Source organism: Python bivittatus, unplaced genomic scaffold (assembly GCF_059951505.1).
Source record: "Python bivittatus isolate LINGU-HERP-01145 unplaced genomic scaffold, Pbiv_v1 ctg000150_np1212, whole genome shotgun sequence".
In the NCBI taxonomy this organism is placed as follows: Eukaryota; Metazoa; Chordata; class Lepidosauria; order Squamata; family Pythonidae; genus Python; species Python bivittatus.
Window position 1 is genome coordinate 124866 of NW_028277036.1, and position 12918 is coordinate 137783.

The 12918-nt window shown below is 43.1% G+C and overlaps 1 protein-coding gene across 1 annotated transcript in view; it reads left to right on the forward strand.

The window, feature by feature from the left end:
• Positions 1-10951, forward strand: part of LOC103064504 (superkiller complex protein 2-like) — a 42836-nt gene extending 31885 nt beyond the window's left edge. Inside the window, 5 exon segments of the mRNA XM_088134814.1 lie at positions 1442-1592; positions 2750-2829; positions 7228-7319; positions 9030-9162; positions 10785-10951. Of these exon segments, the coding sequence (XP_087990940.1) occupies positions 1442-1592; positions 2750-2829; positions 7228-7319; positions 9030-9162; positions 10785-10951 (623 nt within the window).
• Positions 10952-12918: the final 1967 nt, after the last annotated feature.

Genomic DNA, 12918 nt, shown 5'->3' on the forward strand with positions numbered 1-12918 from the left:
TCTCATTCAGCAACGCTCCCACGCTTTCAATCTGGTGTATTGTTTCCTGTTCCATTGGGCAAGGGGATTAATGATGAAATCCTGTGGAACGTATTTGTTTTCTTCAGGATGTCTACAGTCCGTACTTCAGTGGCTGCCCTCCGTTTTATTCTCTTTTGTTCGGGTGGTGGAACAAGGGGGAGATCACGCAAGAGCCATTAAGGGAAAATGAAAGGCAACTCAGTCCTGGGGAAAGGGGAGGCATGAGAAGGTGACTCAGAAGAACTCCACCATGACTGTGTTTGATTTAAGAAATGGCAGAGGTTTTCAAGATTCAGTTATTATGTCTGACAAGGATAAAGTAGCATTCCTAGAACCTTCCAGCTTCTTAACCCAACCAATCTCAAAGGACAAGTGGTGGCCGTCTCTCTGAACTGCTCTAGCACAGAAAAAGCAGAAAAAAGGAGTCACAGGAAATGACCCCAAGATCCCTTCCAACAGAGCAGAACAGCCAGCAGATCTTGGATGGATTTTTTTTTTCCCCTGCAGATGCAAGGCATTTCCAGATTGAGGGCTCTCAGTCACAAAGCATTCCAGAGCTATTCTGTTTTTCCCTCGTGAACAGATTGTTGGGAAAACACTGATTTGGAAAATCAATCTGGACTCTGTGTATAATTCTGGGATGGAGGTAGCGCGAATGGAAAAGAAAAGTCGTAGCTGAAAGCATTTCGCTATCATAAGCAGTTTGTTCACGTGACATCTCAGCTAGAAAGCTCAGTTAGCAAGCATGCACAGAGCGCCATTTTAGTCCTCCCACATAGGGTTCTTCCACCTGAGATGATGTGATACTGTAGGGTACAGCCAAAGACCTGGTTCACATATTCCATTAAACCATCATTTGAATAACCATGATTTCTTAATAAAATACCATACCGTTCACCCAAGGACATGTACATGGAGAGGATGAGGTCAGGGTGGAAAATCAAGGTTGATATTTTCTCACTAATAGTCAAAGTCTGGGACCTCTGCTCTGCTTCACCAAAGGGGCGGGAGGCAAAAGATGGACACAGAGCAACTGAAGTACAACTGCATTAATTGGAATGTAGGACTTGGCCCTCAGATCAGTATAAATTGATTGCATTGCAGTGAAGAGTCCATCTTGGGGCCCCCAGCCAAAAGGTTTTTTCCGTTTTGTTAAATGACATTCCTTACAAGGAATATGAGTCTTGCATCTAGGGCACGCAAAGCAAGGACCTGTAGTTCATCCATCCATCTTCCTCCTACGAAAAAGGTTGAGATATCTTGGTGACCAGCTGGGCCCCTGAGAGTTTGATGCTGGCTGTCTTCTCATCAGCTCCAGAAATGGCAGGAAAAGAGTGAGGCAGTTCTTCCTGAAAGCAATGCAGTGTTTTACCGGAGAAAAGGTATGCGGAAGGATCACTTATTCTTTCTCCCCTCGCAGGAGGACAAACCAGGCTGCGGATAAAGAGGCGGATTGACCATGAATTATACAACATTCGGGCTAAGTCAGCCCAGGGCATCCAAGAATTCTATGACTATGATATCTCCCTCGTTGAACTGGAGAAACCTGTATCGTTTGGGGGGCGAATCAGGTATCGCGTCTCTTTGCCAGGGTCCTAAAGCTCATCTGGCATGTTCTGAACCATTTGTTGATTGACACTGATTATGCTGTTTGCACATCCCAACTGAAGCCTTGTTAAAGGAATCCAGTTCTGTTTTGTCTGCCAAGGCAGGGTCTTCCACTGGAAGCTCCTTTGCATCATGCTGTTACAGGTAGTCCTCATTTAGCAACCACCATTGGGACCGGCAACTTGGTCATTAAGCAAAGCAGTCACTAAATGAAACTGCAACTGTACTTATGATCTTACTTCAGCTTTCCTTTGCTCTACAAGCCTGCAAAGGTCATCAGGGCGAGGACTGGCTGCAAAGTTATTTTTTCATCTCCTTCGTAATTGCAAACAGTCATTATATGAGGCAGTCGCTAAGCGAGGGTGATGAATGATGAATGAGGCTTAATATTTTTGTGACCTCTTGACTCTCTATGTTTATTATAGTGAATGCTTGTGTTCTCATGTTGATTGTTTATTACTGACATGCTGCTGTTTTAATTACAATTTTTCTCTGTATTGCCTGTGCTGGCAGAAAGGCAGAGAAAGCCCTTTTTAATTTTTTAAGTAAATAAACAAACAGGTACCGGCTTTGGTGGTGAGCACTGTGGATTCTGTATCCCAAACAACAAGTGTGGCCAGTCAAGGGCCATCTGGCCACACTCCTTTGTGGTCCAAAGAACCCCCTTTGACTACAGCTTGGAATTTTTCTGGCCCAATTGCTGAAAATAATTTCTAGCCATTTTGACACAGAAACGGTAGCAAGAACCATGACATGGGCTTAACTGAGTGATAACAAACAGAAGATCTAGAACCCATCTGACCTCAAGGCCAAAAAAGTTGGAAAATTCCAGCTGGCCCTTGTTGTTGTTGTTTAGTCGTTAAGTCGTGTCCGACTCTCCGTGACCCCATGAACCATATTGCGCCAGGCCTTCTGGTCCTTCACTGCCTCCCTGAGTTTGCTCAGTTTCATGCTCATTGCTTCAGTGATGCTATCTAACCATCTCATCAGCTGGCCCTACCCAACTCAAATTACCACCCTGTCCTCCCTCATTTTCTCTCGTCACCCACCCCGCTTACTGACACCCCCTGGATTTCTCCTAATGGTAATTGAATTAAACAGATCCATCTTTTCTTTCTAGGCCAATCTGCCTCCCTTGCACCGAAGGCGCCAACAGAGCCTTGAAGAAGAAGCCCGGGACGATGACATGCAGAGATCATGGTAAGGACACCAGGCTTCTCCAGACCTTGCACTGAGCTCCATTAGACCCTTGCTGAGCCAGTGTGGTATAGTGACCAAGATGTTGGTTCACATCCAACCCATGAAACTAGACTTAGCTCAGCCTATCTCTGTGACGGCTGTTGCAGTGGGGACATAGTTGGAGGAGAAAGTGTTATCTCTGCTACTTTGAGCTGCTGGAGGACAAGATAGACACCATCATCATCGTTGCCATCATCATCATTTTTATTTATTTTATTAAAGTTACAAGCCATTGTGACACTGGGTGGTATACGGTATACAGATATTGAATGTGTATTGATTGCATTGCATGCGATAATGGGATGCTCAGAATCCCTACATTGAAACAACACTGCTGTATTTGGTAGAATAGCACTATTGGAGTGAGTGGATGGCTACAGTTTTTCTCCCAAATGTGTGGGGATTTTACTTTCTGTGAAGTTCAATAGTTGGGGGAGCCGTCAACGATAGTATCTCTCCGTCCTGTGAAGGTGGTACAACCCCGCCTTACTACTGTAGAGGGTTCATTCTACTGCATGTGGAAAATCTTCACGATGTGGAGGTAACACAACAAGGTTGGGAGTTATTTTTCAAGTGTGTTGCCTTTCTCCAAAAGAATAAACAAGTGGTGAGGGAAGATTTCTCTTCCTTGGTGGAAATATTTCTCACGTTGATGATACGAAGGCAGCAAGGACATCCAGGGTGGGGGCATCAAGGGCTTCAAGATGGCGGCTGCAACTGTGCAACTGAAGCCTGTTTTTTATCACGTGCGCCATATATAAAAAGAGGCAGGGCTTCTACTGCGTTGTGAAGGCCACTATGTTGCCTTTTTGACATTCCTCCCAGGGACACCCTGCGTTAGGAACTAGAGCTGGGCTGTTCTGTCAATATCAGTTCCTCACTTTTACAAAACTGCCACTATCATTCCTTCCCTTTTTGGAAATCTATTAGTATCAGTTCCTCTCCGTTTCTCAATTTTTGCAAATCTGTCACATTTGGCGTGTTATGCTTGCTTTTTATTTTTTTAATACGTGCACTCATTTGCCATGTGCTTTTGGGAATAGTTCCCCAAATATGCAGGTTTGGGTTGCAATTTTGTGAAACAGGCACGGGTTTTGCAAAACTATTTCTTCTCAGTTCATTATTTCCGTGCATCATTCTCATGAACGTGTGTCCTTTTGCTCTGATTGTCCCATAGAAACCTGCAAATTGCAGATAGCCAAGTTTCACTTTCTTTGTTCATTTGAACATTGAAATTAAATAAGTTCTTATTCCAATGCACTTGTTTCCCATCTCTAAGTAACAGCAAACGGTCTGCTAGCATGAGTTCTTCAATCTGCATGAAATAATATTTGCAAAAGGTGCAAAAAGTTCAAGTGCATTTTAAAAGAGCGTGCATATTAGGGAGCATTTATTTGTTTGTTTGTTTGTTTGTTTATGAGATTTAGATGACTGCCCATCTTATATGCCATAACTCCGGGTGGCTCACACCAAAAACAATAGGAATGTTAAAGAAACCTTCAAAACCAGCATCCAAGAAACAACTCAGGGACCCTAAACCAACACCCCCTAATATATAAACAACCACAGTCACTGGCTTTTTGTTGTTGTTGTTGTTGTTGTTCAGTCGTTAAGTCGTGTCCAACTCTTTGTGACCCCATGAACCCCATCGCGCCAGGCCTTCCTGTCCCTCGCTGCCTCGCTGAGTTTGGCTCAGTTTCATGCTCATTGGCTTCGGTGATGCTATCTAACCATTTCATCCTCTGCTTCTAGCTTCCCTCCTATTCTAACGCTTGAAGGCTAGAAGAATAGAGACCTGCCAGATCTCGGAGGGAAGATGTTCCACAGCAGACCAGCACTGTCCAGGGGCGGGCTACCCATCAAGAGTCAAATATGACACCTTTCCAGTTCCAAGGGGGCCAAAACCCAGGTCCATTCCATCTTGCTAAGGTTGAATTGGAGCTGGTTCGCCATCCAGCTCCAATTCTTTTGATTCCCCAACCAGCTGTGACTCATGAACCCATCTTGCTAGGGTTGAGTTAGAGCTGGTTTCACAGCCAGATCCTCACAGCCTCCAGACATTGGGCCAATGCCTGAATAGTATGAACTGCCCGGCCAAAGGTGAAGATACATAACTGAATATCACCCATATATGGATGATACCGCACCCCTATGCCACCGAAAGACCTCACCCAGCGGTTTCACGCAGATGTTAAACAGGAACAGTAAGAAACCCAAGCTCTGAGGTTAAAACACTTGTTATTTCAGAGGAAGGATGAAGAAATTGTTCAGGACAAATATTGTAGAGAAATCACACACACTGAGCACATGGGTCTTGTCAGCCTTACAAGCAACCCGACCAGTTTCATTAGAACAGTGATTTTTTAATCAAAACCCAAATCTTGCATCAGAGCCAGTTCTTCAGAAGAACAAGTTGTTTCTTCAAAAGGGAAATTGTTCCGCTCTAGCTGCCTTTCTCCCTTCCGTTTTCTGAGGGCAGAAAATGAAAATCTGCTGCTTACTTTCTTGTATCATGTTTCTTACTTTCTTCATGCAGGAAAGACAAAAGCGTTTGGGTTTTTTTTGTTCGGGGACAGGTGGCAGGAGGAGGTATTAAAGGGAGAATGTGAGAAATGGATAAAAGTTACCCAGGGTAACAGGATTTACTCAGAAGTTACCCAATGAAAACCGTCTGGTACGATGGAGGATAGATGAGAAATATGTTCCTTCCTAAATAATGTTTTAATGAGTGATTTTTTAAAAAATGGCCTGTAGGGATCAAAGGCTTTTCCTGCTGTGTTCTAGTTGGAGAAAAATGTTTTAAAGGGATAAGCCTACAAAACTAGCATTTTCCTTCAGGGTTCAGAATTGGCACCCAGCTGAGATTCATGTATATTGAAGCAGGATGCTAGTATTGAGAGTCAGGTGGCATACAAATTTAATTTAATTTAATTTAATTTAATTTAATTAATTTAATTTAATTTATGGTATGGTATGGTATGGTATGGTATGGTATGGTATGGTATGGTATGGTATGGTATGGTATGGTATGGTATGGTATGATTATACTGTTATGTTATGTTATGTTATGTTATGTTATGTTATGTTATGTTATATATTAATTATGACTCCAGTGACTACAAGTCATGGTCTTAAATTTCCCACAGTGCCTGAGAAGTGTTGCTTTTAGCTGTTCTTAAAAATGTTGAAAGGTGCTCAAGGCTACCCAACGCTTCTACAAATGATCCCATCGACAGAGTAGAGACAAAAGAACCCCCTCAAGTTGTACTGTGAAAAATGACTGATGATGATGATGATGATGATGATGATGATGATGATATGTCTTCAAATCACCGTTGACTCTTACTGACTTCATACATAGATTTTCTCCAGGATGATCTGTCCCCAGCCTGTTCCCTGAGGTCTTCCATCAACAGTCCATCCATTGCCACCGTAACGGAGTCCATCCACCTTGTTGCTGGTTGTCCTCTTCTCTATCTTTCCACCTTTCCCACCATTAGAACCTTCTCCATATGTTTTCCCCTCATTGGTTTGGTAATGGACCTCGCATATCTCCGTGGAGGTCATCCTCCATTAAGATCATCCTCTACATTTGTCCCCATCTCTGCCAGACACCTATGCTCCTCTGAGTCAACAGTTCCTTGGAAACAAACATTGGGCACATTTAAGAGAGCATTCAAACTTTATCTTTTTATCCACCATGCTGACTTCTGTTTGCATGGAGTTTTTGATGTAGCAAAGTATCAAAAGTTGAATCTTCCACTTGATCAGGATAAGGGGATTAACTAGCTAGCATGCCAGAATCCTGTTCATTACCCCAACTGCTCCATTTACAGCAGGGCATGATCAAGGAAACAAGAATGACTCAGACTTCAATAAGAAATTTTAACTCAAGAATCAGACATAAAGTACTGAATCTTGGAAACAGTGATAGATATCTCCAACCCTCTTTTATTGGTGAATTCATTAACGCAGAGAAGTTCCTTGAAAGTTTTGAATGTCTTCTCCCAGGACTTTCAGCAACCTGGACTGGGTATTGCTTAGCGGATACACCACAATTGTCTAGCGATCCTCTCGCTTATTTCTCAGCCTCACATCTCTCACATTTAGCACACAAGATTTCACTATCATGAAAAATCTTTCATAGCTGAATTAAAAGCTGGTTGAGTGTTAACACATTTCAGACCATGATGATGATAGGTTTGATTACTTTTCTTGGATCCTGGGTGCCTTATTCTCTAGATGTATGCAAGAGGTATCCAATTCTAGATCATCTTTCTTGCTGTAACCTACTAGGTGCCTGAGCCCAGACATTCTTCTATCCAAACCCATAATTATATGTCTCTTTGTGCTTCACAGAGCTGGAGCTATTGAGTTTTGAGAAGGTGCCTGCCCAGTTCGTATCCTTGGATCACGAGAGAATGAATGTGCAGATCAAGACCAAAACAAGTGTAAGTGTTTGGTTCCCTACTCATGGGATTCTGGGTAATAAGTATCTGAAAGGGGAAGAAAATGAAGGTGGAAATGTATCTGAAAAGGAGAGGGATGGGCGAATGTTCTTCCATGTCCCACCCCTTAGAAAAATACCTTCCATGTCCCAGCCCAAATGAAAATTTGAAGATAGTTTTAAAGCAGATTTTTATGATGATATTGCTGCACTCATGTAAAAACTCATGCAGGGGCAGTAAGCTTAGTTGTATTCCAGATTTTGCAACATGTGGGACGAGTAGAAGCCTTTGGTGCTCCCAAAATGTGGTGGGAAAGCCTCTCTTCTCAAAGGTTGTTGCTTTATCATCAGAATGCTCCACCTTTTTCATCAGATGAAAGCAACTGATTGCTATGTACAAATGCCACGCATACACACCCACAAGTTATTCGGGAAACAAACCAACAAGAGAGAAAGCTGAGAAGTTTCTTCTGTTCAAGTTCACCTTTTTTCTGAATCCCACTAAAGCTCATTATGAAACCAAACCAAGAATTGTGGGTTTTTCAGATGCAGATCTGGCTAAAGAGAAAGTAAACAAAATTTGCCTTATACAAATAACTTCCAGGTATACAGTTTACAGGAATGGAGACAAATATAAATGCATATATTAGCTATAGTAACTGAGGGCTTTCCCCATTTGCAGTTAACCATGGCACAAACATATTCTGGAAATCTCATTTTTCTGTCCCCATGACATGCATTCATTTCATCCCGGCCTATTTGTGAGACAGACTTAAACTGTCCTTAAAATCATATTTCCCCTCCTCAAGCTGACAGCATTGAAAGGCACCCTCAAATTCAATAAAATGTGTTAGGCTTTGTGGCTGTTACCTTGGAGGAAGCAGAGGTCTATAGTGACTGGGAACAGGCAAGAAAAGGATGGGCCATGGGGCCAGTACATTTATGTTGACAGTTTTCTCTGACTCGGATGGATGGAGAACTCAGCAATTGTCAGCTTTAACAGGTAGACCAGATAAAGTAATTCTACTTTATTGTAAAGCTACATTAACAGAACCTTGCAAGTCTGAAAGCACAATTCTCCTCCCATCTCCTTTACCCTAGAGAAATTAGGGGGTCTCTTTGAGCCTCTTCCCCTGCCCACTATCCAGTTGCAGGCTATGCTGCCACTTATCTGACCTTTCCCCATGCAGCATCTCTTCGCCCTGTTTCCCAAGGTCTTTCTCACATATCATTACAGCAATGAGGAAAATCTTAGTAGATGCCATAAATCATTAGTGAGGAACCTGCAGTGGGAAAAGGCCCTGAGGCACATGGATGGATGGATGGATGGATGGATGGATGGATGGATGGATGGATGGACGGATGCTCTGTCCCCAACCTGGCCCTTTGGGTCTTCCAGTCAGTGTTCCCATCACCAAGTTCAAAGCATCAGTACTCTTTCTATTCTGCTTTTTCCAAATCCAACACTTGGCTTTCATAGCAGGTCACTGGGAAAACCATATAGCTGAATCTTACTTTATTTCATTTTAATTTGGGTACATATTTTAAACCCACTCTGGCCAAGTTGCATGGTAAAGCGGGAGCGCCACCCTCTTCTCCGCACTGCCAAACAGCTTGACAGCTCCACACACACAGGAATAGGTGGAGAGCACTTGATCCAATGGCCTGACTAGCTATTCCAGCAACAGATCTGTTAACCTGTTGCTTCTTGCAGGGTCCCACGTGTATTTCTGGAGCTATTCAGAAGGGAATGATATATTCTAATGTGTCCAATGTCGTCGAAGTGGTGACAGACATATTCCTGTGCAGTGGAGAAGATAAGTCGTTGGAAACATCCACTTGCAAAGGTTATTTTACCTGCAAAAGAAGTGTGACTATATCCTCATTGTGTGTATAAGTGTGTATGTCAAGGAGGCAGGGTTACATTCTGGCAAAGCTATTTTATCCAAGTTGGAGTCACTAGACAAGGAGTGTTTGCGCCATTTCCACTCCCCAATCCTTTACAAATAGTTTGAGGCTGACCTGGGATTATTTTCATGGATGTTCTGATAATATCATAAACCAATCAGTGATCCCTTCAGTTACGCAACAGACAGAAGAAAGGAGCCAGGAACAGGATGCTGAACTTTGGATAGAAGAACTAGCAGGACCCAGCTGGATTGGACCCCTGGCCCATCTAGCCAGCAGTGTGCTTTCACAGTGGCCCACCAACCGCCCAAGGAAGCCCACTAGTCTCCCAGCAGATGGCCTTCGGAAGTAGTCCCATGGCCATCCAGGCTAATAGCCAGTGATCTCAGAGATGGGGACAAGGACCCACCAGTGGGATAATGGACCACTGAGAGATTCTACTACAGAGCTGCAGCATTGCAGATGGAAAAGCCAACTTTGCCTCAGGTTCAAATAAACCAGTGCAGAGCCAGGTGGGTAGGTCAGCAGTGGGGGGAAGAGAGATTGGAGGCATCATGTGGCTGGTCCCAGCTGGGCAAATATTTTCTAATAACAGAAGTCTTTCAGTCCAGGGAATTTCCTTACACTGAATCTATTCACTGATATTATGGCAACTTGCACTTGTATGACTCTTCCCTCCCTCTCCAAACTTTCTAGTCCTTGCTATGAGCTGAGTGCCTGGTTCAGTGCCTTGTAGGTTTCAGACACCCAAAGGATCAGATGGGTGTAGGAATAATGCACATTTCCTAGCAGCTATGTAGAAATTTTGAGGGCCAGTTTGGTGTAATGGTTCAGGGCACTAGACTAGAAACCAGAAGACCATGACTTCTGGTCCTCCCTTAGACACAGAAGCTAACTGGTTGATGTTGGGGTAATCAGTCTCAGTGTTAGCCTGGAAAGTCAAAAAACATGTATCTACCAACCCACTCTGGACCAGCATGGAAGATTACGGTCCATAGCCTTCATCCTGCAGTGGATTGATTAATGAGGAGGAGGAGGAATTACACAATGCTTCCTCCATGGATCAGCTGGATGCCAGTTGACATAGCTTGCATCTTGATAACCAGAATAAACTTTACAGCTACTTTGCTATTTGGCTTTATCAACCACAGGATATCAACTGGCATTTCAAATGAAATAGTAGGAGCAAAGTTACCATGTTTAACCCAGAGGGACGAATTCTAAGAAGTATAATCTATGTGAGATAATCTGTTTTCATTTCTTTTTTTAAAAACGAACTATCAAAGGCTAGTGAAAAATAAAAATTGTCTTCCAGATTAAGTCAAGACATTAGGTCTGTAGGTTTAGAAGTTCTGTATCCTAACTGTCCCTATATGTAAAGATGGATCGCTGATTGGGAAAGAGAAAGAGATCTTCTCCTTCTGTTGTTCATCTAATCAGCAGTTAAGCATTGGCCAGTTTTGCAAGGTGTGAAAACAACATTTGAACTTTTCCTCCTGAAGGTGGCAGGAGGTGGTGAAGCTTGTCCCCTGTTTAAATTCCTTTCTTCTCCCACTTGCAGGTGAATCAGGCGGATCACTCTTTGTGGAAAGGAGAGAAAGACATTTTCAGGTAATGAATCTCATACTGGATTTGAATATGGCATGTACGGTAGCTGGAGATAGTAGATCAAAGCTCTCTTCAACTGGGCTCCACCCAGTCACACCTCAGGATCCTACCTGTCACTAAGCCAGGATTTTTTTAAATTGATGGTTTATTGAACAAGCCACGGTGGTGTGGCTTGACCATATGACAGTTGTAACTTAGTTCAGTATGTAAACCTAGCCAGAGTCCTGCAACCTTCAGGGTGGTGGCGGTGGTGGTGGTGATTAGGTGATATACGGTCAGCCTCGCAATGGGCAAACCAGATAGAAATCACAACCAGATGAGCTAATTCTACTTTTATTGTAAGGTTGCATGGACAAAATCTTGCAAGTCTGAAAGTGCCACAATTCTCCCCTGTGTCCTTTGCACAGCCTGAGAAACTAGGGGAGGGTCCCTTCTGAGCCTCTTGTCCCACCCGCTTATCCAGCTGTGGGCTAAGCTGTCTCTTATCTGACCATTCCCTTGGCAGTGTCTCTTTGCCCAGTCACCCAAAAGTCTTTCTCAGCATACCATTACACATATACGTGAGGATCTCTTTCACTTTATCTCCATGATAGCATTTGAACCTCACTGCTGCTGGAGGATAGACCATAATTTTGTTTTCTCATTAGATTTTATTTTTACCCCCACTTTATCTCCACTGCTGCTAGAAGGAGTGGGTGAGGTTTTATTTATTTATTTATTAGATTTATAACCCTGCTGGAGAGAAAGGGACTGGCCCAGTCACTCAATGAGTTTTTTAGTGTCCGAGATGAACTAGAACCTGGGTCTTGTCATACAGTCCTGCACTGCAGGATTGTTAGAGTGGGATATGGAATAATCCAAAAATGAGACCAATGCAAAATGTGAATATAATTTAATGTTATTAAAGGGGTGATTATTGTATTAGCCATGTTTCCCTAGTGATCACTCCTACAGTGAAAGAGGTTGTCTCTCTTTTGATGATGGACTTTCTTAAGAGATCAGAGCTCTATTGTGAATCCACACTCTCAAAAATACTTCCTGATGTTGGTCAGCTTAGATCTTCCTCTTAGGACTCACCTTCCTGCTCTGTACTTGACAGGACTTGGCGTAAATCCTTTAGCTAATGGACAACAAGGCCATTCTCTCAGAGACCTCAGTGTTCCCGTTATCTCTTTTTTTGTAACCTAGAGTTAGTTCTGATATTCAGTTTTCCAGATGGGCAGCAAAACAGGTCTTAACAGGGCAAGGGCACAAGCTGTTCTCTGCTGTCCTAAATTCAGTGATCCAGAGAGATGGGAGGAGCTCCTTTCATTGAGTGTCCTCAAGCAGAGGCAGAACAAGCCATTCACTTCCAGATAAATTCCTGCAGTGAAGAGGAGAATGGCCTTGATGGCCTCAAGAGACCCTCCAAGTGATTCTGGGGTTATAAGGAAAGGGGTTTGGAAGGGAGAAGGGAAAAATCTTCCCAAAAGTTGGCTTTGGAAGACGGGCATTCGGCTCTCTAGGATTTCCAGATGGGCACTCTTGTTCCAGCTTTAGATGCTGCAAGAAGAGTTTTTGCATGAAAAAGGGCAGAATTCTTCTTGGGCTGAGTGTTAGAAAAATCCTCCTAATAAGCCGGAGGCAGTGTTCATGAGTGAAGCTTGCTGAGATGGAAATAACAGGCTCCCATTTCAGATGTGTTCAGGCAGTGATTAGTAGCCTTCCATTGCAGTTGCCTAACTTGTAGTTCTTGCACTAAACAGAGGGGTGGTCTTGATGGCTCTATAGGCTTATTTCTCAAAACAGGGTTTTAAAAACTATTTATTTGTTGTTATCAAATTTGTCACCGCCCATCACCGTTGAAACAACTCTGGGCAGTTCCCTTTTTTGACCTCACTCTTCTTTATTCTCCCGCAAACATTTCCCGTTCACCCCCATTCATGCTTTACAGTGCTTAAAGTTAAGGTAAGTCAGGAAGGCAGAAGTTACAATAACAATGATCAGCCAACATCGGTGGTTGCAGAAATAAGAATAAAAATAAGAAACTAAGGTAGGTATTGTATAGGTGATTCATTACGGTCACCACAGGCCTAGTGCAACACTTT